This window comes from Oncorhynchus keta, chromosome 1 (genome assembly GCF_023373465.1).
Source record: "Oncorhynchus keta strain PuntledgeMale-10-30-2019 chromosome 1, Oket_V2, whole genome shotgun sequence".
NCBI lineage: Eukaryota > Metazoa > Chordata > Actinopteri > Salmoniformes > Salmonidae > Oncorhynchus > Oncorhynchus keta.
In genome coordinates, this window is record NC_068421.1 from 51,303,349 (window position 1) to 51,329,342 (window position 25,994).

The 25,994-nt window shown below is 41.3% G+C and overlaps 1 protein-coding gene across 4 annotated transcripts; it reads right to left on the bottom strand.

The window, feature by feature from the left end:
* Positions 1–20: 20 nt before the first annotated feature.
* LOC118395512 (guanylate kinase-like) lies at positions 21–22,446 on the bottom strand. Of its 4 annotated transcripts, none has more exons than XM_035789347.2 (16): positions 22,322–22,446; positions 20,233–20,348; positions 19,844–19,885; positions 19,539–19,635; positions 19,105–19,243; positions 18,247–18,331; positions 18,051–18,136; positions 17,900–17,943; positions 17,687–17,802; positions 17,234–17,275; positions 9,663–9,740; positions 8,507–8,603; positions 8,216–8,354; positions 7,697–7,781; positions 7,480–7,565; positions 21–2,603 (listed from the first exon to the last, which is right to left on the bottom strand). In XM_035789347.2, exons 2-16 carry the CDS (start codon positions 20,342–20,344, stop codon positions 2,568–2,570), a joined length of 1,284 nt encoding a protein of 427 aa, XP_035645240.1. In that variant the 5' UTR covers positions 20,345–20,348; positions 22,322–22,446; the 3' UTR covers positions 21–2,567. The 4 variants fall into 4 exon arrangements, with proteins under 4 accessions (XP_035645240.1, XP_035645255.1, XP_035645235.1 ...); XM_035789342.2 differs by lacking the exon at positions 21–2,603 and adding an exon at positions 6,595–7,353; XM_035789362.2 differs by lacking the exon at positions 9,663–9,740.
* Between the last annotated feature and the right edge of the window lie 3,548 nt (positions 22,447–25,994).

Here is a 25,994-nt window from a genome sequence, read left to right on the forward strand (position 1 = left end):
AGTTAAACTGACCACCTCGGGACTGACCTGTGACCTCTGAAAGCTGTGTGCTGAGTGCTCGGGTCCTTACCCAGCCAGTTACATGTTCATCCACAAATACACTCAACAACACACATCCCTCCCTTTTTTTGTGTAACATTACTCAAGAACTTTATCATTGATTAAAACCAAGAGAGAAAATTAGACTACAGGATACAGAATGGTTTCTTACTATTGGACCAAAAAACGGTTTAGATTAAAAGACAGTGTAGTGTTTACCTCAAAGGTGTTCCGCTGATGTGACTTTTCACAGCTAAGAATGTTTTATAGTTTTACTACTTCTCGGGTTGTTTGTCCATGATATGTTGGATGGTCATCACACATGTTAAGTCAGGGACATGTTAAGTATAATGTCGAACCTTGACAATGAAGGTTTTAGGGGAAGGTCTAGTGGCTTTGGCAGTAGTTTCTATTTGTCTACAGGAAGTAGACATTTACTAGGATCTACTGTATACTCGACACGTACTGTTGAAGTCAGAAGTTTACATACCTCAGCCAAATACATATAAACTCATATAAACATATAAATTGTTTTTCACAATTCCTGACATTTAATCCTAGAAAAAATTAGGATCAGCACTTTATTTTAAGAATGTGAAATGTCAGTATAATAGTAGAGATGATTATATATTTCACATTTTATTTCTTTCATCGCATTCCCAGTGGGTCAGAAGTTTACATACACTCAATTAGTATTTGGTAGCATTGCCTTTAAATTGTTTAACTTGAGTCAAACGTTTCGGTTATCCTTCCACAATCTTCCCACAATAAGTTGACAGAGCTGTTGTAACTGAGTCAGGTTCGTAGGCCTCCTTGCTCGCACACGCTTTTTCAGTTCTGCCCACAAATTGTCTATATGATTGAGGTCAGGGCTTTGTGATGGCCAATCCAATACCTTGATTTTGTTGTCCTTAAGCCATTTTGCCACAACTTTGGAAGTATATTTGGGGTCATTGTCCATTTGGAAGACCCATTTGGGACCTAGCTTTAACTTCCTGACTGATGTCTTGAGATGTTGCTTCAATATATCCACATAATTTCCCTTCTCATGATGCCATCTATTTTGTGAAGTACACCAGTCCCTCCTGCAGCAATGCACCCCCACAACATGATGCTGCCATCCCCGTTCTACACGGTTGGGATGGTGTTCTTCGGCTTGCAAGCCTCCACCTTTTTCCTCCAAACATAATGATGGTCATTATGGCAAACAGCTCTTTTTTTGTTTCAGACCAGAGGACATTTCTCCAAAAAGTATGATCTTAGTCCCCATGTGCAGTTGCAAACCGTAGTCTGGCTTTTTCTATGGCAGTTTTGGAGCAGTGGCTTCTTCCTTGCTGAGCGGCCTTTTAGGTTATGTTGATAAACTTTTGTATCTGTTTCCTCCAGCATCTTCCCAAGGTCCTTTGCTGTTGTTCGGGGATTGATTTGCACTTTTCGCACCAAAGTACGTTCATCTCTAGGAGACAGAACGCGTCTCCTTCCTGAACAGTATGGCGGCTGCCTGGTCCCATGGTGTTTATACTTGCGTACTATTGTTTGTACAGATTAACATGGTACCTTCAGGCATTTGGAAATTGTTCCCAAGGATGAGCCAGACTTGTGGAGGTCTACAATTTGTTTCTGAGTTCTTGGCTGATTTCTTTTGATTTCCCCATGATGTCAAGCAAAGAGGCACTGAGCTTGACAGTATAGGCCTTGAAATACATCCATAGACTCCAATTGACTTAAATGATGTCAATTGGCCTATCAGAAGCTTCTAAAGACATCATTTTCTGGAATTTTCCTAGCTGTTTAAAGGCACAGTCAACTTAGTGCATTTAAACTTCTGACCCACTGGAATTGTGATACAGTTATAAGTGAAATAATCTGCCGGTAAACAATTGTTGGAAAGATTACTTGTCATGCACAAAGTAGATGTCCTAACCAACTTGCCAAAACTAGAGTTTGTTAACAAGACATTTGGGGAGTGGTTGAAAAACGAGTTTTAATGACTCCAACCTAAGTGTATGTAAACTTCCGACTTCAACTGTACCTATCAAATGTCCCATTCCCTTACCCATTTCTCATGATCTATTGACTCTAAGAATGTAAGACAATCTTCTTGAGTCCTAGGCAGGTGTTGGAAGCAAATTGTTTTTCAATTGTTTCGTTCTGAACAGAACCATTATTATAAAAATGACAGAAATATTAAATAACATTATTAACCAGTTTTGCATTTTTTAAAGTAGTTTCATTGCTTTTAAAATAACGGTTCTGTTCTGGAACAGTACAGATCACTTTTGTTCTGATTCTGTTTCTCGAACCTGTTCCAACCCCTGGTCTTAGATGCATATCGTATGTTTCTCTGCAACGCTCAGAACAGTTCTTTATGTGGCTAAATCAGCTGATGTCTCAGGGGAGTGGATCTTATTGTGTTTCAGTGTTGATGCAGTATCATAGATGGTGTTGTTCATGCTGGAGTAAAAGTCTTCATATCTCCCGTAAAGTATCAGGCAAGAGGAAGACTTGGACACTGTTACTGTAGCTCCTTATGACTTGATGACCTCCTGAACTTTTGCTATTTCCTGTTGAGGAGAGGAGTAGAATTATGGAAAAATTATGAACATTAGGCCATACAAATGTAATTAAATGCGATTACCCTCTTTACTTATCTCAAAAATAAAATACAAATCTGAAAAATGTAAAAATTGTACAGGACAAATTGCAAGATTATTGCAAAAATAATGTCCTCAATCTTTCTGTAAAGAGATACTTCCTCTCAGATTATGGCTGAACTATGCCCCTTTTAGCCTCACCAAGAGGTTAGCCTCATCAAGAGGCTTGATTGGGTCGGTAAGTGTTGGGCTAAGGTCGCTATAGTATTTTTTTTTTCAAGGCACACTTGCTTTTTCAATTTGCTTTTTGCGTCAATTTTCAAAAAAATTTAATCTGTGAAACATTTCATAAAATCTGTATGGCCTTAGGAAGGAAAAGGCACAACTCTCGCACACAATTGCCAACTTGGGTAACACTGTACCATAATTTAAGATGCCCCTATAAATATGTAACTACAAAGCACTAACTGTAGAAAAAAACATTGTAGTTACATACGACGTGTGATGTAATAACATAGTAAGAGTTTATCAGTGTAGGTTATTACACAACTGGAACACAGACTGTCATTTACCTGTTGAAGGTAAATCCACATATGTTGTGTAATGACCCGTGTTCTATTTTATGTTATTACACATTTCTTTGTCCCAGTGTGTAACTAATATGTTTTGTAGTTACACTTTTGGAAGTCACCTGTGTATTACCATGTTATGAACTCCAATTCAAACGGGTAACATTGCTACATGTAACTACAAAGGGTCAGTAAAACCAAATCACCAGGTAGTCTCAGGGGTTGACATGGTCTTGATATGTGGATCTTAGTAGACTATGACCTGGTAATCTTTCAAAATCTCAAACTCAAAAATCAAGAAAAATAACTAACTTCATCACTTAGGCCCCGATTCCTACCAGAGTTTAGAGCGTGTAAATAGAACGTTATTCCCTTTTTATCCAGCTTTTCCTTCTCTATGAATATTCTGGCCTTGAATTTAAGCATGAGAATATCTTGCTATTCACCCACTATTGGTTTGAGGTGGAGTTCAAATAACAACCTGGTCTCAAGGCATTTCATACTATTCTGTACGTAAATCCGAGACGACAATCCATTTAGTATGATATGTTACATGTCGTATGGTTTACATGCTGTAAGACAGATGGTTACTTAAGGCAAAAAAAGTGTATAAAGCGAACATCTAGCAACCCAAAGTTTTTGAATCTGAATCTCATCACGGACAACTTTAGCATTTTAGCAACTTTTCAACGACTTACTACACTTTTTAGCTACTTTGCAACTACTTAGCATCTTAGCTAACCCTTACCTCAATCCTTTAGCTAACCCTTTACCTGAGCCTAACCTTAACCCTTTAACCTAACTCATAAACTTAGCCCTAACCCTAACCCCTAGCCTAGCTAACGTTAGCAAGTCATTTGTGATTCACGAGGAAACCAGGAATAAGGTAGAGCGAATCTGCTGGTTCCAAGATACAAATAAAATCCTTCTCCATGCACTGTAATTTATACATTGATAAGAGCTATTGATAAGAGTTAGGTAAATGGAGAAAGGGATTGTAAATACACATAGCAATTTTTTGGGATGATTTTTCACTATGATGCCTGGAGATTAATGTGAACACAGCCATATGGAAGTAAACTGAAAATCATATCAACATGGCATGTACTGCAACCCCGTTATTCAGAATTATAATTGAATGCCCTCATAATTTGCATGAATTACATTTGGAGACCCAAGCTATGTATAGACTTCTGTAGGGCTGAACCTGGCGGGTTGATGACTTCACTTTAGAATGTTTTGATCATATGCCCAGGCTTTTCTCCATTTTATTTTAAAATGTGTATCGTGTTAAATATTTGCCACTATCTGGAGACACAGTCAGTATTTTATTCAGTCTACCTACTTTCATTTTAAAAAATTGCCTAAATAATCTACAATATCGGACTATTTTTAAATCTACCAGTTGGTCCTGAAACAGAGATGAATATGCATAGATGGCATTTTTTTCCCATTGATCCCTATATTCTGAACCTGCTCTCTCGATATATTTGGTCACTTGAGTCTGTCGACAGAATTCAAACGAAAGGTATAGCGTATTTAAACAGATGACTTGAGATAAATGTACTGAAACCCCCATTGAATGAAAACTCCACGAGAAAATCTGTTTGCCAGTAAGTGGGATGGTTTTCAGTGGTTGAATGAAATGTATTCAGAGCAAGTTAGGCGACTGAAAAAAGGTAAGCTTGTATACCAAATACTGAGAAGTGCCTAGGAAAGGAATACTGTACATTCCTGGGATCGGGCCCTTAATGCCCACAACATTACATCTAGCTCTAATGTAGGAGTAGCAATACTTCTTTAATGCCCACAACATTACATCTAGCTCTAATGTAGGAGTAGCAATACTTCTTTAATGCCCACAACATTACATCTAGCTCTAATGTAGGAGTAGCAATACTTCTTGATGACATCATTAATCAACCAAACAAGCCTGAGCCAGCATCGGGCTGTCACTCACACGCTCAGCATGGAATAAAGCGACCAGCAACAACAACCACTTAAAACAACCTGTGGTAGCCTAACACCATCACTATCTCACTATCGCCAATAGCCTTTAGTGGTGACAACAGTGACACATCAAATCGGAGAGAGCCATTTTGGGAAAACACATAGACATGGCATAAAGAAAGAGAGCATTTATACACACCATACTGTTAAAATCAACCCATTCCTTCGAAATGCACAACTGTTACTTCCCATTGCAGACATATTTTATCACGTTCAGCACACAAAATAACTGGTGATCTAAAGTTTAAACGCAACAATGTTTTGCAGGCATTATTTTCAGCGAGATAGCTAACCACAAGCGAGCTGACAGAGACAGTGCCACTCACCAAATGAGGATCATTTGAAAACAGTAGGCCTTCAACTTAAGTTACTCAATGAGAGGGTGCAGCACTGAGCTAGCCTGCAACTCCACTCCCTGGAGTAGCTCAAACTGCTTCAATTGGTTTCAATGCGCTATTAAGTCTTCACATAGGAAGTAATGGTGTCACGTGATGATTGCTTTGTCATTCATATATAGGGGCTCCTGAGTGTCGCAGCGGTCTAAGGCACTGCATCTCAGTGCTATTGGAGTCACTACAGACTTTGGTTCGATTCCAGGATGTATCACAACCGGCTGTGATTGGGAGTCCCATATGGCGGCACACAATTGGCCCAGCGTCATCTGGGTTAGGGTTTGGCCGGGGTAGGCCGTCATTGTAAATAAGAATTTGTTCTTAACTGACTTTCCTAGTTAAATAAAGATTTAATTAATTAATTAACATGCGGTTTAGTGTCTGAGGGCCTCGCCAAGGGCTGATTTGGCTTTCTAGATTTGTCTCCCCAGAGACCACCAAAGAAAAATACCGACTGGACCTTTTTTTCTCTTCCGTGTTTAACCCTTCCCTTTCCAACACAAACTGAAGAGGTGAAATCAGAATATAATTTAAATGATAGAAAAAAAATATTACATTTTAAATGTCAATTTAAAAAAAGAACACATCATTTTACACATCCTTAGACCTTTTCTGAGGGCTTTTTCTCACGGATCCCCACTGATCACATGTTACGGTTAGAAGAATGTTGTCACAAAGGTTGCACATGTATTTACAATGTGCTTTACCCAAGAGCAAGCAACTTAAGGTAGAGTGAAGTAACCTTTTTGAATTACTATGTAGTTACAAAGTCTCTTTGTTATAGGTCTATGAAAGTATTTTGCCTTGTGATCTCATGTGGCAGGCCAAAGAATTCCATCCATACAAAACCTGCCGAATAGAAGATCCTGTATACGTTGTATTTTCAACCAGCAGCTACCGGGACATAACACTGATCACATTTTTTTCAAACTTTTTACAGTGTTAGTTTCATCAGCTGTGCAAAATGATACAAAACACAGGAAAAAAACAGATGTTTGACTGCACTGGGCCTTTAATGGATTTAATAAAGATTCATATTCAAAACCAATCTCATTTAATACAATGCTGTAGACGAGTAGCTAGGCCTGTAGCTACATTACATTGTCAAAAACAAACATTGTAAACAATGTACAAATACGTGTCCTCAATTGTGCCTCTAAAAAGTTATTTTACGAATATTTTGAATTGGTTGTATGCCATAAACGCTAAAAAGTTATCATGAGGAGATAGTGGCCAGGTTAACAAAATCAAAGCATGTCTTACCTTTTCCAAAAACGGTAACTACATATTAAAGTTGCTTGCTCTTGGGTAAATACATTGTAAATACACGTATATCCTTTATAACAACATTGCAATTACAAAGTTGGTTGTCAAATGTTGTGACGTGGTACAAAGTAACCAAAAGGGTTATGCCTTAATGTCGCCTCATTCGCACATTTGGGGTTGGAGTTCTTGACATGGTAATACACAGGTGACTTCCAAAAGTATAATTACAAAACATATTAGTTGCATACTGGATCAAGGACGTTGTGTAATAAAATAACTACATAAAATAGATTATGAGTCACTACACACGTGGAATTGCCTTCATTCAGCGAGTTGATTTGTGTGGAATTACCTTCAGCGAGTGCATTTGTCATTACAAAGTCCTTGTTCCAATTGTCTAATTACCAATAAACACTATTAAAATGAAATTAAATAGCAGGTTTGGCCTTGAAAGGCCTTCATCAGAATCACATCCGACATTTCCTGTTGAGACAGATATGAGAATATAAAGTGTGTTTACAGAACCTCAGTACAAAAATGATTCTTGTCCAACGTGGACATCGAGTCCTCCATCCGCTCTTTAGACAATCATCCACTTTTCAGACTCACCTCCTTAAGAACACTTTGCAACTTCTCATAGGCCTCATCCAAGTCGCTGTTGACAATGACAATGTCAAACAATCCAGGCTCGTTGCCTAAAATAGTGAAGAAACAATTATGGAAATACTACTCAAATCATGCAATGGACTATCCTTAATTCAATTCCTATCCCTCAAGCATGTGTCATCTTAAAACCAGTTCACACAGGATAGTATGGGGGACCTACACTCCTCCATGTCAGTCCGGGCTTCTTCCAGGCGGCTCTGTATTTTCTCCTCTGTCTCCGTCGCTCTACCCCTCAAACGTTCTTCCTGTCCATATCAATGGTCCCCCAAAACAATGACAGTTTATACAGTGGCAGAGAGGTAGGCAACTAGATTCAGACGCAGGCTGCTTCCTTTCTGAGTGAATGGTCAGCGGGCCAGAACATAATCATTTGTACACTACAAACAGACCACAAATAAGCTCAAAGGTATTATGTATGTCACAATAACATAATTTCATAATCACATATTTATCAATTTATTCATAGGAATACTAGGGAACAGGATTGATGAATTACTTATTTTTTTGTTGAATTCCTAGTGATTTAACAGTCTTCTTGGTCCAACAACACATGTTTTCTTATTTCTTTACTTAAAACTTTGGGGGGCCAAATAAAAATTGCTTAGGGGCCAAATTTGTCGCCTGTTGCGGACCCCTGCTGTGGAAGAACCCTGTGGAATGTATGGTTGTGGACTCTTACCAGGACCTCAATAGAGGGGGGCTGGATAGAGATGTAGATTGGGTCCAGGTTAGTCTCCTTGATGTGCCTCACCCCTGCGATATCCACGTCCAAGATACAAATGAGGCCCTTGGCCCTCACGTCCTGTACAGCACTCTTACTGTGGAGAAAACAAACAAAATAGCTATGTTTATTCATTGCATCCGCGATTCCACAAAACAAACTAGAAATGATATATCTTTCCACAACTATCACTGATTCATACTATAAGACATTTCGGTGCCAACAGAAAGTTCCGAAAAAATACTCTACCTTGTTCCGTACAGGTTGCCCGAAAACTCATCAGTCTCAATGAATTCTCCCTTGTCAATATCCTCCTGCATAGCCTCCCTGTTTGTGAAGTGGTAATCTTGAAACGGACAGGAGAAAAGAAGACGAGGTTAGTCATCAGTCAGCCGGGTTGGAGTTCTCTCAAAACAACTGTGGGTAAGCTCACAGGGTACAATACATTTATATTGATTAGTAATCAGGCACTAGAAAATGTTTTATAGACAGAATGCAAGGACAAGTATGGGTAGACAGGGAAATTAGCATTCACATCTCTATCTTATTCCTCCACAACATCACAGTGGATCTAACACAGTGGGGAGAACTCTGTAGGTAACACAGGACAACCTTGTCACGATCACATATACAGGGACAACAACACTCATATTGAACCTAGAGCCACTGACGGCAACACATACACATATAGCATCACAACATTACAGGTTTGTTCAGAATGAATCCCAGCACATTACAATGTGTCCAGGTAAATGTAGATGGATAGAGGATTTCAATGGATGAAGGTGAAAATGATTTAAATGATTCATGAAAAATAGACAATGAACGTATAGGCCGGGGGAGTAAACTATCACAGACTGATTCCAACAAGCTCACTGTCATGGTGGTGCAGTTTCTGTGTCATTTTCCGTAAGAAAACACAAAGGTATATTGATCAAAGAAATATAAATAATATCAAGGATATTTGCCTTTACAACAGGGCCACACCTTACTAGCAGCTATGATCCATACTATAAATTGATATTACTGAACTGGAGCTATATTAAACAAATGGCTGTACTATGAAGCCTATCAATTTAAACAAAATGTTGCAATGCTAATGATGTGTACAAAACAGACATTTTATGGGTGTGAAGACTTCTCTCTTTGGGTCTGGAGAGGGGATCCAGTACTGAGGAATTACAGGGGGCTAATTTCAAATGCTTTTTACTCCAAAGTGCAAACTGGCATTTGTATTCCTTTGAATAATAGACTGAGTACTTTCCATGACTATTAAGCCCTTGGTGTTTGGTCACTCTGTACTTGAAATATGAAAGTAACCCCCATCACTCTCTCTTGGTAATGTTTTTATGAATCACATTTAGGTGTGGTTCAATAGAAGCCTAAATTAGGAGGATAGCTACACCTGCGGATGAAACAGAAGATAGGATGTCTGCTACGGGCAGTAACATAGCCCCCAGAAGCATAGGCAGACCGAACAGGCCTACGGAGAAGAAAAAAAAAAGGCATAAACAAAGATGTATATCCCTGTATCTTACAGGGGGTTACTTGGGAGAGCCATTGGTGCAGTTCGCTTGGGAGTAAGAAGCATTGGAGCTTCAGTGTCAATAGTAGAGTGGGAGAAGAGGTGGTGGGTTGGCACAAAAAGGGCAAAAAGGGTATTGAAAGAGTGGAAGAGTCCATTTTTTATATATTTTTTTATTTAACCTTTTATTTAACTTGGCAAGTCAGTTAAGAACAAATTCTTATTTTACATTGACGGCCTACCCCGGACAAACTCTCCCCTAACCCGGACGGCGCTGGGCCAATTGTGCGCCGCCCTATTTTTTTCATATATATATATACAGTACCAGTCAAACGTTTGGACACACCTACTCATTTTCTTTATTTTAATTATTTTATACATTGTAGAAGACATCAAAACTATGAAATAACACACTGAATCATGTAGTAAGAAAAAAAGTGTTCAAAAGATTGCCACCCTTTGCCTTGATGACAACTTTGCACACTCCTGGCATTCTTGCATCCAGCTTCATGAGATATTCACCTGCGGTGACGGATTTAGGTATAGACGACATGAGCAGCTGCCCAGGGCGGCATCTTGTCCGGGTGCGGCACAGGGCGTCCGCACAAAAAAAATAAAATCTGAATGGTGACATTTGTGCGATAAAAATTAGAGCTGGTATACAGAAGATAGCCCTATTTGGTAAAAGCCAAGTCCATATTATGGAAAGAACAGCTGAAATAAGCAAAGATAAACCACAGTCAATGCAGAAAATGTCAAGAACTTTGAAAGTTTCTTCAAGTGCAGTCGCAAAATCCATCAAGCTCTCATGAGGACCGCTACAGGAAAAGAGTTTCCTCTGCTGCAGAGGATAAGTTCATTAGAGTTTACCAGCCTCAGAAATTGCAGACCAAATAAATGCTTCAGAGTTCAAGTGACAGACACATCTCAACATCAACTGTTCAGAGGAGACAGCGTGAATCAGGCCTTCATGAGCAAAGGGCTACCAAGACCCCTCTTTTACGCTGCTTCTACTCTGTGTGTTATCTATGCATAGTCACTATAACTCTACCTACATGTACATATTACCTCAATTACCTTGACTAACCGGTGCCCCCACACGCGGACACCAACGTCTTAATGCCAGACAAGCTAAACACGTTCTTCTCCTGCTTTGAGGATAACACAGCATCACCGACGAGGCCAACTACCGAGAAGTGTGGGCTCTCCTTCTCTGTGGCCGACATAAGTAAGACATGTAAGCGTGTTAACCCTCGCAAGACGGCAGGCCCAGACGGCATCTCTAGCTGCCTCCTCAGAGCATGTGCAGAACAGCTGGCTGGTGTGTTTACGGACATATTCAGTCTCTCCATATCCCAGTCTGCTGTCCCCATATGCTTCAAGATGGCCACCATTGTTCCTGTACCCAAGAATGTAAAGGTAACTGAAGTAAATGACGTAGCACTCACTTCTGTAATCATGAAGTGCTTTGAGAGACTAGTCAAGGATCAGATCACCTCCACCTTACCGGTCACCCTAGACTCACATCAATTTGTTTTCCGCCCTAATTGGTTCACAGATGATACAATCGCCATCACACTGCACACTGCCTCATCCCATCTGGACAAGATTAATACCTATGTAAGAATGCTGTTCAATTACTATAGCTCAGCATTCAACCCCATAGTAACCTTATAAGCTAATCATTAAGCTTGAGGCCCCACCAATCTTAGTCATTGGTGCTTCCTGCTTTAGTTTTTGCTTTTGTAAGCAGGAATCAGGAGGATATAATTATGGTCAGATTTGCCAAATGGATGGCGAGGGAGAGCTTGTACACATCTCTGTGTGTGGAGTAAATGTGGTCTAGATGTGTTTTCCCTCTGGTTGCACATTTAACATGCTGGTAGAAATTGGCTCAAACAGATTTGAGTTTCTCTGCATTAAAGTCCCCGGCCACTAGTAGTGCCGCCTCTGAATGAACATTTTCCTGTTTGCTTATGGACTTATACAGCTCATTGAGTGCTGTCTTAGTGCCAGCATCGGTTTGTGGTGGTATATAGGCAGCCATGAAAAATATAGATAAACACTCTTGGTAAATAGTGTGGTCTACAGCTTATTGTGAGATACTCTACCATAGGCGAGCAAAACCTCAAGACTTCCTTAGATTTCATGCACCAGCTGAATGGGTGACCCTAGTACAGGTCCATGTAAGGAGAGGAGTGCTACCAAATCTCCATCCCTGGGAGATGAGGTATAGATGACTGCTCAGATGGTTATTTACTGTTGACCACAAAACCACAACTGGGGTCAACCACTGACCCAGATGTATTTTTAATGTGCCTCTTAGTCATGAGACCTGATATAGCGCCCTGTGTCTTGTTGTTTACAAATATACATAGACCGTCACCCCTTGTCTTACCAGAGGCTGCTGTTCTATGCTGCTGAAAAACCTTAAAACCCCGCCAGCTGTATGTTATTCATTTCGTCGTTCAGCCACGACAAAACATACGTTTTACAGTTGTTGATGTCCCTTTGGTAGGATATACATGATTGTAGTTAGTCTATTTTATTGTCGATTGATTATACATTGGCTAATAGGACCGATGGTAAAAGGTAGATTACTCTCTCGGCGACAGCTCCTTACAAGGCACCCGGACCTTCGTCCTCGATACCTCTGATTCTTTCTCCTGCGAATGACGGGGATGAGGGCCTTGTCGGGCGTCTGAAGTAAATCCTTCCCATCTGACTGAATAAAAACTATTCCTCCAGTACAGGGTGAGTAATATCCTGATGTCTTGACAATCTTTTCGGTCATAAGACACGGGTGCAGAAACATTACGTACAAAATAAGTTGCAAATAATGCAAAAAAAAAACATACAAAATAGCACAATTGGTTACGGGAGCGTAAAACGGCAGCCATCTCCTTCGGGGCCATTCTTCTGAATCAGATGACCTGGCCTCCACAATCACCCGACCTCAACCCAATTGAGATGGTTTTGGGATGAGTTCGACCGCAGTGTGAAGGAGAAGCAGCCAATAAGTGCTCAGCATATGTGGGAACTCCTTCAAGTCTGTTGGAAAAGCATTCCTCGTAAAGCTGGTTGAGAGAATTCCAAGAGTGTGCAAGGCTGTCATCAAGGCAAAGGGTGGCTACTTTGAAGAATCTAAAATATATTTTGATTTGTTTAACACTTTTTGGTTACTAAAAGATTCCATAGGTGTTATTTCATAGTTTTGATGTATTCACTATTGTTCTACAATGTATAAAATAGTAGAAATAAAGAAAAAACCTTGAATGAGTAGGTGTGTCCAAATGTTTGACTGGTACTGTATATACTTGACAGTTTGTGGGCAATTTGATATGATAGTTTTTTACAATTAGGCTAAATGTCTTATAAATGTCCTATGAATATAAAATGATAAAAAATGACTCAAGAGCCATAAGAGTCTAGTAATATATCTCTGATATAAACTCAGCAAAAAAGGACCCTGTCTTTCAAAGATAATTCATAAAAATCCAAATAACTTCACAGATCTTCATTGTAAAGGGTTTAAAATACTGTTTCCCTTGCTTGTTCAAAGAACCATAAACAATTAATGAACATGCACCAGTGGAACGGTCGTTAAGACACTAACAGCTTACAGACGGTAGGCAATTAAGGTTATGAAAACTTAGGACACTAAAGAGGCCTTTCTACTGACCTTGAAAAACACCAAAAGAAGATGCCCAGGATCCTTGCTCATCTGCGTGAACGTGCTTTAGGCATGCTGCATGGCGGCATGGGGACTGCAGATGTGGCCAGAGCAATAAATGGCAATGTCCGTACTGTGAGACGCCTAAGACAGCGCTACAGGGAGACAGGACGGGCAGCTGATTGTCCTCGCAGTGGCAGACCACGTGTAACAAGACCTGCATAGAATCGGTACATCCGAACATCACATCAGCAGGACAGGTACAGAATGGCAACAACAACTGCCCGAGTTACACCAGGAACGCACAATCCCTCCATCAGTGCTCAGACTGTCCGCAATAGGCTGAGAGAGGCTGGACTGGGGGCTTGTAGGCCTGTTGTAAGGCAGGTCCTCACCAGACATCACCGGCAACAATGTTGCCTGTGGGCACAACGAGTCGTGGTTTTGTCTCACCAGGGGTAATGATCGGATTCGCGTTTATCGTCAAAGGAATGAGCGTTACACTGAGGCCTGTACTCTGGAGCGGAATCGATTTGGAGGTGGAGTGTCCGTTATGGTCTGGGGCGGTGTGTCACAGCATCGGACTGAGATTGTTGTCATTGCAGGCAATCTCAACGCTGTGCGTTACAGGGAAGCCTTTCTCCTCCCTCAAGTGGTACCTTTCCTGCAGGCTCATCCTGACATGACCCTCCAGCATGACAATGCCACCAGCCATACTGCTCATACTGTGTGTGATTTCCTGCAAGATAGGATTGTCAGTGTTCTGCCATGGCCAGCGCAGAGCCCGGATCTCAATCCCATTGAGCACGTCTGGGACCTGTTAGATCGGAGGGTGAGGGCTTGGGCCATTCCCCCCAGAAATGTCCGGGAACTTGCAGGTGCCTTGGTGGAAGAGTGGGGTAACATCTCACAGCAAGAACTGGCAAATCTGGTGCAGTCCATGAGGAGGAGATTTCAGTACTTAATGCAGCTGGTGGCCACACCAGATACTGACTGTTACTTTTGAATTTGACTCCCCCAAACACACACTTTGTTCATGGACACATTATTCCATTTCTGTTAGTCAAATGTCTGTGGAACTTGTTCAGTTGTTGAATCTTATTTTCATACAAATATTTACACATGTTAAGTTTGCTGAAAATAAACTCAATTGACAGTGAGAGGACATTTCTTTTTTGCTGAGTTTATGTCATTCTACTGTTTTCTGTCTTTAGTTATACTTATGTATGATGGAAAACATCATTTTTGGCTTTTATTTTTTTAATTTTACCCCCTTTTCTCCCCAATTTCGTGGTATCCAATTGTTAGTAGTTACTATCTTGTCTCATCGCTACAACTCCCATACGGGATCGGGAGAGACGAAGGTCAAAATCCATGCGTCCTCCGAAAAACAACCCAACCAAGCCGTACTGCTTCTTAACACAGCGCGCATCCAACCCGGATGCCAACCGCACCAATGTGTTGGAGGAAACACCGTGCACCTGGCAACCTTGTTAGCACCCAGCCCGCCACAGGAGTCACTAGTGCGTGATGAGACAAGGATATCCCTACCGGCCAAACCCTCCCTAACCCGGACAACGCTAGGCCAATTGTGCATCGCCCCATGGACCTCCCGGGCGCGGGCCGGCTGCAACAGAGCCTGAGCTCGAACCCAGAGTCTCTGGTGGCACAGCTAGCACTGTGATGCAGTGCCCTAGACCCCTGCACCACCCGGGAGGACACTTTTTGCTTTTCAGCGAGCTGTCCGAACACTAATAGTCTATGCAGAAATATAACAATTGTGTGCAGATACAGAGCCTTCAGAAAGTATTCAACCCCTTGGATTTTTTTGTTGTGAAACAGCCTGAATTGAAAATTACATTGATATTTTGTTTCACTGGACTACACACAATACCCCATAATGTCAAAGTGGAATCATATTTTTAAATATTTTAACAAATTAATGAAAAAGGAAAAGCTGAAATGTCAGTAGGTATTCAACTCTTTTGTTATGGCAAATGTATTTTTGTTATTGACTACCTCATCTCTGTATCCAACACTCAGTCTAGCAGTAAATGTCAAACACAGATTCAACCAGAAAGACCAGGGAGGATTTCCAATGCCTCACAAATTAGGGCACCTATTTGCAGATTTAAAAAAAAACAGACATTGAATACCCCTTTGAGCATGGTGAACTTATTTATTACACATTGGAATGTATCAATACACTCAGTCAATACAAAGATACAGGCGTCCTTCCTAACTAGTTGCCGGAGAGGAAGGAATCAGCTCAAGGATTTCACCATGAGGCAAATGGTGACTTTAAAACAGTTACAGAGTTTAATGGCTGTGGATGGATCAACAATGTTGCCGTTACTCCAAAATACTAACCTAAATCGCAGAGTGAAAAGAAGGAAGCTTGTACAGAATAAATATATTCCAAAACATGCTTTCTGTTTGCAATAATGCATTAAAGTAAAACTGCAAAAAATGTGTCAAAGAAGGAACTTTCCAACACAGCACATCACTGAGTACCACTCTTATATCATATTTTCATTATGCTTGTCATCAACAAGGACTAGGGAGTTAAGGATAAGAAGAAACAGAATAGAGCTAAACACTGGCAAAATCCTAGAGGAAAACCTGGTTCAGTCCGCTTTCCAACAGACACTGCGAGTTAAATTCACCTTTCAGCAGGACTATAATCTAAAACACAAGGCCTGTCACGCCCTGGTCAAAGTATTTTGTGTTTTTCTTTATGTATTTGGTCAGGCCAGGGTGTGACATGGGTTTTTTGTATGTGTTGTGTAGCTTAGTGGGATTGTAGCTTAGTGGGGTGTTCTAGGTTAGTCTATGGCTGTCTGAAGTGGTTCTCAATCAGAGGCAGGTGTTTATCGTTGTCTCTGATTGGGAACCATATTTAGGCAGCCATATTCTTTGGTTGTATTGTGGGTGATTGTCCTGAGTGTCTTGATGTCCTTAGTCTGTGTTAGTTTGCACCAGTTAAGGCGGTTTTGGTTTTCACTACGTTTATTGTTTTGTAGAGTTTGTGTTTTGGATTCGTGTTACGTTGTGTAAATAAACATGGATCACAATATACGCGCTGCAGTTTGGTCCGACTCTCCTTCACCATTAGAAAACCGTGACAAGGCCAAATATACACTGGGGTGCCTTACCAAAACAAGGTTTAATGTTTTTGGGTGGCCTAGTTACAGTTTTGACTTAAATCTGCTTAGAAATCTATGGCAAGACTTGAAAATGGCTGTCTAACAATGATCAACAACGAACTTGACAATACTTTTTTAAAGAATAATGTGCAAATATTGCACAATCCGGGTGTGCAAAGTTCTTAGTGACATATCCAGAAAGACTCACAGCTGTAATCGCTGCCAAAGGTGATTGAACCATCTATTGACTCAGGGGGGTTGAGTACTTATCAATATATACATTTTATTTTTTTATATATATTTTTTTACAAATGTTAGAATGTTCTTCCATTTTGACATTACAGGGTATTTGGTGTAGATTGTTGTCAGACAACTTTAATCCCACTTTGTAAAATGTGGGAAAAGTCAAGGGGTGTGAATACTTTCTGAAGGCACTGTAACTGCCACCACACTCAACATTCATGGCACTGCAACACACATTAACTTTGAGGCCTGGCCTTCATACAGTAGGAAATTCTTACTAAAGATACAGTAAGAAGGCCAGCACCATTCTTGGCCTGGAGAGCACCACCAATAACCTTCTGGGTTTACAGACATGATCTGTGTTTATGAGTAAGAGAATGATACTGTACCTTTGCCATCTACCTCTCCTGGACGTGGGTCCCTTGTTGTATCTGTAAGGACACATTTAGTGAGCATAAATGTAACACCCTTCTTATTCTGTGAGCATACATGTCATAAATGATACAGAATGATATCAATAACCTCAACCAATGATGAGCATTCAAAGATATGCCAGACAACGCTAACTGTATGCCGTTTCTTTGGTGCTCAGTGGTCTTCCTCATGATCCAGTCGATAGCCATCAAGAAGTGATACGGTGACAGTGGATATCCCTGTCTCGCACCAATCAGTACAGCCATAACTAAACTGTTAAAAAATTGTTTGAATATGAGTGGTCCACAGAAATATCACACTCCAAGTACTATGACAAACGGCCTGTAGTTAGATAAGGCTGAGACAGTGGGGATAGATCCTGCTCCGCTACCACTTGGAAACTACATGTTGGGTGACACAATACGTACGTGATACGCTGAAGCCGAAAACTCCCTTGTAGTCCTTCAGCAGCTTCTTCAGCAGAGTGCTCTTCCCTGCCCCTGAGGGGCCACTTATTACAACAGGCCTGGGTCCTGACATAATACTGACGCAGAGGGAGAGAGGGATTGAATACAATGAAAGATTTTGTTATAGGACATGTGTGGCTATGATATGCATAATAACAAAATTCTTCTTCTTACGAATTGCATCTTTCTTTCTTGGTTGACTGAACTTTAGTAATTTCCTGTAGAGACAAACATGTGAGAAAATTGTGTGAGACCACTACCGACTGACTAAAATTTAGAGAATTCTACTTTGTCCCTATTCTAAATGTAATGTCTTCAGACTTACCTCAATAAGAACACTTTGCAACTTCTCATAAGCCTCCTCTAAGTCATCATTGACAATAAGCATGTCAAACACTCCAGGCTCGTTGCCTAAAATAGGAAAGTGATAAGTCATAGCATGGATTATTAGTGGTTCCATCCATATTTTCCAAAGATTTGCAGTACAACTATGTCTATATGGGACAGTAAGGGGGGCCTACTGAGCTCCATGTCAACCCGTGCTGCCTCCAGACGCTTCTGCAGACTCTCCTCTGTCTCCGTATTTCTGTCCCTCAGACGCTTTTCCTGTACACATCAATTGTCCCTAAAGCTATTACAATATCTACATTTCAAGGGTACATTCATACATTTCAAGAGACTCATGTCACTAGCTCAAGTATGACATTTCCAAGGGCTAGCATATGTGATCCGTTTCATGATGTCGCACGTCACTACTTTGCAGAAGAGGCATTTCAATGTTGTTGTTGTTTTTAATCAAAAGGCGTTTTGGGGCAGAAATACCTTCTTGAACATGTGAACTTTCATGTGCTTTAATAACAAACTTGTATGCCATCTGTAAATACTAATAAACATGTTCAATTACAAGCCTAGTTGGTTTAGCCACTGAAAAAGCAAGGAACCTTCCCACCTGCCATGATTGGTTCAGATAATGGATGGGTTGGACATGCTGAGAGAGGAGTTCGGATTGGTTTGCCACTTCTGTCTATAACATGAGCTGCTCAGTATGTGTAGTAGATCATCCTGGCTTTTTTGAAAGACAATGTTAGCCATAGAGAACTGCAAAAGTGTGGCTACTCCTCAACAACATTGTTGCCCCGAATTTAGAATACACTATCGACAAAGATCAGTGGGAAAAGGTTGTGATGGACTGATGTTACTTTCTGCACACAGTTGACTTGTTGTGGACTTGTTGCAGAGTTTACAGTCGCTCAGCCATGATAGTCTGCGTTCCATTGTGACATTTAAGAGCCTCATTTGATATACTCCATGAGGCTCTTAAATGTTTCATAATGGGTCATGCTGACTATTGCGGCTCTGAACTCTGAATTGGGCATTACCAGGATCTCTATAGAGGGGGGCTGGATAGAGACATAGATAGGGTCCAGGTCAGTTTGCTTGATGTTCCTTACTCCCTGGATGTCCACATCCAGAATGCAGATGAGACCATTGGCCCGCACTTCATCTACAGAAGACTTGCTATGTAGAAACAGGAAATACAAGTTCTGTTCATTCATTGTTTCACAATTCCATTGAACAGCAGAAACAAGAACATATGCATCTTTCCACCTGGTTTTCCACAGTAGGTTTACAACATGGGGGCTTTTAAACAATACATATGGACAGCGTAAGAGTGACACCTCACACCAGTGACTATTCCTCACATGCTCCAGTATGAGTAGGCTAGAGGATAGATTTCTGGAAAACCTGAGAAGTCACCGGAATTTTGCAACTCATTTTGATGTCAACAGAAAGTTATCAAAATGTACTCTACCTTGTTCCATACAGGTTCCCGGAAAACTCTGCATTCTCAATGTACGTCCCATCGTCAATATCCTCCTGCATAGCCTCCCTGTTGGAGAAGTGGTAATCTTCAAATAGAGCGGAGAGGAAACGATGTCGTTAATTGCTGAAGCCAGCATTCAAGTTACAAAATCAGAAGTGAAAACCAGAAGTTACAAAACCAAACTTGATTAAAAGCCTGGAGAGCATCACTGATATCCATCTGGGATTACTAACATGACTGAGATGGGTTCACAGACATGATCTGTGTTTATGAGTGAGAGGATGTTACTGTACCTTTGCCGTCTACCTCTCCTGGACGTGGGCTCCTTGTTGTATCTGTAAGGACACATTCAATGAGCATTAATGATCAACATCCGTCATCAACATCCAGTCATGCCAGACAACCCTAACTGTATGACGGTTCTTTTGTTTTCATTGGTCTTCCTTGCAGCCAGCAAGAAGAGGAATGGAGATAGAGGACATCCCTGTGTCGCACAGATCCGCACAACCATTAACTAAACTGGACATGGATGGTATATGGGAATATCCCACCCCAAGTCCAATGACAAACGTGGCCTAGAGGTAGAGAAGGCTGAGACAGTAAGGACAGATAGGGCCTACTGCTGTCCCACTTCCTCCCAGACAGGATATTGGGATAAATGGTGGGTGAAGCACAAACGTACGTGACACGCTGAAGCCAAAGACTCCATCGTAATCCCTCAGCAGCATCTTCATAAGAGTGCTCTTCCCTGCCCCCGAGGGACCGCTCAAAACAACAGGCCTGGGTCCTTCCATAACACTGGAGAGGGAGAGAGGAAATACAATGAAAGATACAGTGAAAAAACAGTTTGTACTGTTTAGATCTTTTATTTTTACAAAACCAATGCATTTGCTACACAAATAATCTTAAACTAATTTAATGGAGCCACGCAATCCATTTTAGACACTTTGGGATAATTTGGGCATGAAATTAAAACATACTAACTTTGGGACAAATATGCTTCAGTTAGTATTTGGTGGCACCAGCCAGGTAAACAAAACCAAAGCATGGATTGTTGTCTCTCTTTGTACAAAGACTGCTTATAGGGTAGTCGATGTCTGTGCACGGTTGTGTGACAATCGTGACCTTCTATGCAAAGTAGCGATGACCGGCGTAGCCTTTCACTATTCAGCAGCCCACCACTGTCTAGCCTGCCACTACCATGACCAGATATACACCAAACAATAATGGAATGAAGCACACTCAAGATTTATCCTGTAACCTTCTAAATGATTAAGTCAGGCCCTGTCTAACTCCACTCATAGGAGCCAATCTGCGTAGAGTGCTTGGAAGCTAACCAGCTAGCGAGCCTATAGCTAAGCAGTTCTTCCTCTGGCCTTAGGCTCAGATGCTAACGTCTAATCCACTGATCCAGTGAATAAGCCACGGGGGGGGGGGGGCATGTGACTGCACATTAGGACCACACGACGAGTGTCAAGAGGTTTTAAAGGGTTAAATAGAAAACCCCACAAAAAACTTAAGAGAAAATTGCATTTTCTACCCCTGAGTGTTTAATCTAGCTAGGTGGTCATAATCACTACTTTCATTTAGATCATAGATGTGCAGCTATTCCAGTAACACAATTCTTCCACAAAAACCTACATTAGGTTCCACAACAAATTCATCACGTCAGCGATAGCCCAACTCAACATTATACAAATGGGTAGACCTGTGATTTGATGGAGCAGGCTGGATGATAGGATCTTGTAAGCCGGATTAGGCCAAGGCCCATATTCCACGGTCCACTCCAAAACAGATGCCATGCTCTCAAGGTGCGTTTAAAAAGGCCTTTTCGTTCAAATGGAACATCAGGTACAGAGCTGGGTCAACACCCTTACAGTGTATCTGCCAGAAGAAAGGCATATTGGCTTGTCTACTGTGACTCGGACAATAAGGATATTCCCAGATATACACCGTGTTCAAATAGGTGTGTTTCAAGTCAGTCAGTAGTGGTGGCAAAACACTGGAGGTAATGTCTGAAGCTCTTCATCCTATTGGCGAAGGATGTTCTTGCTGACTTTAGACTCGGTGGCTAATCAGCCCATCTGACCTATTTCGAGTCCTGTTAGACTCCCTATATCAATGAGGTCGTGACCCTTCAAGGATGTTTCCTGGGAAAACACACTCCAGGCTGTCAAACTCTTTACTTATTTCATTGGAGTGTGTGCCAGCATTAACTCGAAGAGAGCCGTAGATCATTGAACCATCACAACCCAGATCCCTGTCTGCTGACCTTTGTTGGGCATTTCATGAAAACAACAGACCAGACTGGCCATAATTGAATAAATAAGTTAAGGGTCTATTGCCTAACCCCTTAAGATGACTCAACTTCACAAAGACAACATACCGTAGCTGTTACTGTTATTTTATCTAATCATTGTATAACCTTTTCAAATATACGCTGTCAATAATTCAGGGGAATCCCACTAACGCGTACAGCTGAGATCTCCAAGCACGGCAACAGAAGAACATTCAAGGACTACACACTTGTGAATGATTTCCAAGTGGAGTCCATAAAAAGCAGTTCGTTGTACAGTGAGTAATTGCCAGGTTACATTGATTACTGAAGACAGACCTCAGTTTCAACTTGATGTACTGTATATTAGCTCTGTCCTACTGTATATTAGCTCTGTCCTACTGTATATTAGCTCTGTCCTACTGTATATTAGCTCTGTCCTACTGCATATTAGCTCTGTCTTTCTTACATCTTTGAAGTTGCATGTTTGTCTTACCTTGTCTCAGTGGCTGTACTGGGTGGCTGTAGAGAAGATGTCTCGGAGTGATTGAGACGGAGGAGAGAGCTTTACCTGGGTGTGTGTTTGTGAGTTGTTGGTAGGTGTGTGTCAGACTGATTGACATAGACAGCTTACTGACAGCCTCAATTACCACCTCCTCCCTTCAGCTCATCAGCCAATCGCATGCTGGCATGCTGGCCTTGTTTATCTGAGCCGTCCAAACAGGTAGCGCCTTAATTACTTCAAGTCATGTGACAGGACTAGCCCTGATGGCTTCTCGGCTCCGTTTTTTTCTGATTTGTCACAATGTATCACTGGTCAATCAGGTTGTCGTCCTCAGCTCCTGGCTAACAAACCCTGTGTTAATGATAAACTTCTTAATGAAGGAGGAAATGTGATTAAGGGGAACAAAAGGCCACACCATCATTCACTTTAGTATACACAGACACAGTCGAGGGACATAGAGCTTGTTTGATCTAGTAGATTTGCAGTCTGTAAGTGAGAGGTGGCTGCCCTGGCATGGTTGGTGTTACATGCAACACTGGTCTCACATAGAGGATGGGTTCAGATTAGGGTTGTGGCGGTCTTGACATTTTGTCAGTCGGGTGATTGCCAAGCAAATAACTGTTGGTACATTTTGAAAAAGTATAATAAATCCATGTAATATAGCCTACACCTTCACAATAAATCCATGTAATATAGCCTACACCTTCACAATAAATCCATGATAAAGAAACATGACATGAAGAAAATGTAGTCTATTTCAGAAGAACAGAATTGCACACTCTTGGGATGTCTTTATGTTAGCCCTGGTCTGGCTATGCCATATTATCACAGCTCAGGCTAAGACCCAGATGCAGACACAGGAGGCAGATAGTATGAGTCTCAGAGTTTATTACAAGGGGCAGGCAATCGTTAGGTCAAGGCAGGCAAAAAGTCGTAATCCAAATCAGAGTCAGGTAGGTACAGGACGGCAGGCAGGGTCAGGACAGGTAGAAAAGTCAGAACAGGGAAGACTACAAAAAAAGCAAAAACTAGAGCACAGGAAACACGGGATCACGCTGGTAGGTGAACTGGCAACAGGCAAACAGAAAATGCAGGTATAAGTACATGGGAGACAACTGTTGGGGGTTAGTCACAAGACAGGTGAAACAGTTCAGTATGGCTGTGGGCTACACTACTTCATTTAGCAGAAAAGATTTGCTTCGAATTCCGTGGCATTATTTTATAGTATGAAGAATACAATTGAACATAGCCTGAATGAAACACAAAGGACATTTTCTCCAAATGAGTCGAGGGAGTGCGCACATGCAACTGTTCAGTGTTGAGCAGCTAACAAAGCAACAGGTCCTCCTATATACTTGATTTAGAGTTATGTCTGCAACTTTAGCTGTGATACAAACGTTGGGCTATATGTTTAGATTTGTAATACATTCTAAGGCTGCATGGATGCGACTCTGATGATCATTTGAAAAAAAAAATGTATGAAAGCCGTGAACACTGCTTGGCTTGCACCCACTTCATCAGTCTCTCATTCACAATTTGACATGCACTTGATCATTCCTAGAATTTCCCGGCGGCATCCCCTTTGTGTGGCTGTAATGCCCGCAAACAACCAATCCATGCCTTTTCCTGCCGGTGGGGTGAATATAATCATTATAATTCCCTTCTCCCGACTGCATGCTCCTCTCACCTCTCACTCGCATGGCTCTCTCAGATATCTCAATTCTTATTAGCCAATGCCCGTCACGTGATCAGGTCCTTCTCACAGTCTACAAATGAAGACAAACATTGGGGAAGCAACTGCAAATTCCGGGGTGCATATTGAAGATGTTGGAAGGCGTTTGATGAGCTGTTAGAGCTATTTCGTCACATTACTAACGCAGCAATGTGCACAAGGCAGAAGGCTATCAGCGCGAATGTTCCAAAATGCTATCAACTAGCGGGAGAACACCATTCTCAAATGTGACCTCAAATGCGGTTATGCATGTAATGCCTTATTATAAAGGTGCATTTTTTTGTGGTGAAAATGATCACCCCCAAACTCACCGCCTATGTATGCCAGTTAGGCTCTACACCGGTTGTAAAGCGGATTAATGTGCTTCATTTTAAGATGTTATTTGGCCACTTTAATTGTGATTACAAACCTTATTCAAAACATACAGGCCTACGGGCTAGGCTACGTGAGATGTGCAACTATGATTTGAAAAAGTCCCTCTAAAAAAGGCATGAGCTGTTTCTTGCCTTACTGCACACAAGCAGGGCATCGTTCCCAAGTGATACTACATCATTCACAAGTGATACTACATCATTCACAAGTGATACTACATCATTCACAAGTGATAGGCTAATATTGTCACCCATCCGACTGATCTTGATTTAATGTTTTCTTTACATATACTAAATAATATACGCGTGAAATTGGTTTTGATTTACAATGGTCCATTATCATGCACCGTCTTGAAACGTAGCCGGGGGAAAAAATATGTCATCTATGCACTTACACTTACAGCGAATGGAGGACGCTTTTCCCGTGGTTTCATTTTCATGCCAGCCAGGAAGGCTACACTCCTGTTGTAAAGAGAAGCAATGTGCTTAATATTAGGAAAGTTAAGAAATAAACACAAAGTGTTTGTTCAGAATTTTGATTACATTTGCATTGATGTCGGAGTGATTAGCGGGACAATAGAGTGCTGAGTACCAGGCAGTTAGCAAGTTTGGCAGGTTAGTAATGACCATCAGCAGCATCAAGAGCTTGGAGAAGCCTAGTTTACCGTGAATAAACGGTCACGTGGAATTTGACTGCGCTCGCGAGTCGTGGCCGCTGGTAAATGGTCACCGTAACAGTCCCAGTCCAGATGCTCCTTCCCCTCGGGTCCCGCACCCGTCTCAGGTGAGCTGATGGTATGACATGTGTTATTACATGTGACACTGGCATCTAACTCAATTCCTGCAGGGCAGAGTGTCTGCGGGTTTTCTTTTCGCTCCTCCCTTGTAGTTCATTAATTAATTAAAGGAATTGATAAGTTAGGAACTCCCCTCACCTGTTTGTCTAGGTCTAGGTGATAACAACAACCAGTAGACAAATAGCTTTCCCCAGGAATTGAGTTGGACACCCCTGGTATAAGAGAGGATGGGTCCTGACGCTACTGATGCGTCATTGTGAAGACTCCCCTTTTACTCTTTGCTCAGCCCATGGAAATAGTCCCCCCCCTTCTGGCTTCATTCTCTCTCTGTCCATCCCACCCTACTGCCCTACCAGGTCAGACTCCTTAGCTCATATCCTTCTTCTTGGCAGGAACAGTGGGCAGTCAGAACCTGAAATAAAGCTCAAGAATAGTAGGATTGAATGGCTTAGTCTTGACCTGACCTGGCCTGGGCTGGGCTGGACTAATCCTGAAGTAACCCATTTGTTTCTTAAAGGACAATTGCATAGACATACAGTATATCAAGGCTCCGGACTGGACAGATCAACATGCAAGGAGCTGCTTGGCTTTTTTTTAATGCTGGAACAAATCACACCATAGATAAGAGGGCAACAGGTCAGGACTAATTGGTCGAACTGTGAACATCATTTTAGATCAAGAGACTTGGGTAAAACTTTCTAAAAACCTTTCACGAATAAGAATTAAGGAACTATTTATGAACTAAATAAGTATTTCATTTTTGT

Bases quoted from the DNA above. Each gene is read 5' to 3' on its own strand.
- LOC118395512 (XM_035789342.2), bottom strand. From the start codon at position 20,344: ATGGAAGGACCCAGGCCTGTTGTTTTGAGCGGTCCCTCGGGGGCAGGG. The intron at 9,741-17,233 runs GTACAGTATCAT...TCTTCTCCGTAG, and splicing joins AGGAGAGGTAGATGGCAAAG to GCCTGTTCGGTCTGCCTATG. The intron at 7,566-7,696 runs GTAGGTCCCCCA...TCACTATTTTAG, and splicing joins CCGGACTGACATGGAGGAGT to GCAACGAGCCTGGATTGTTT.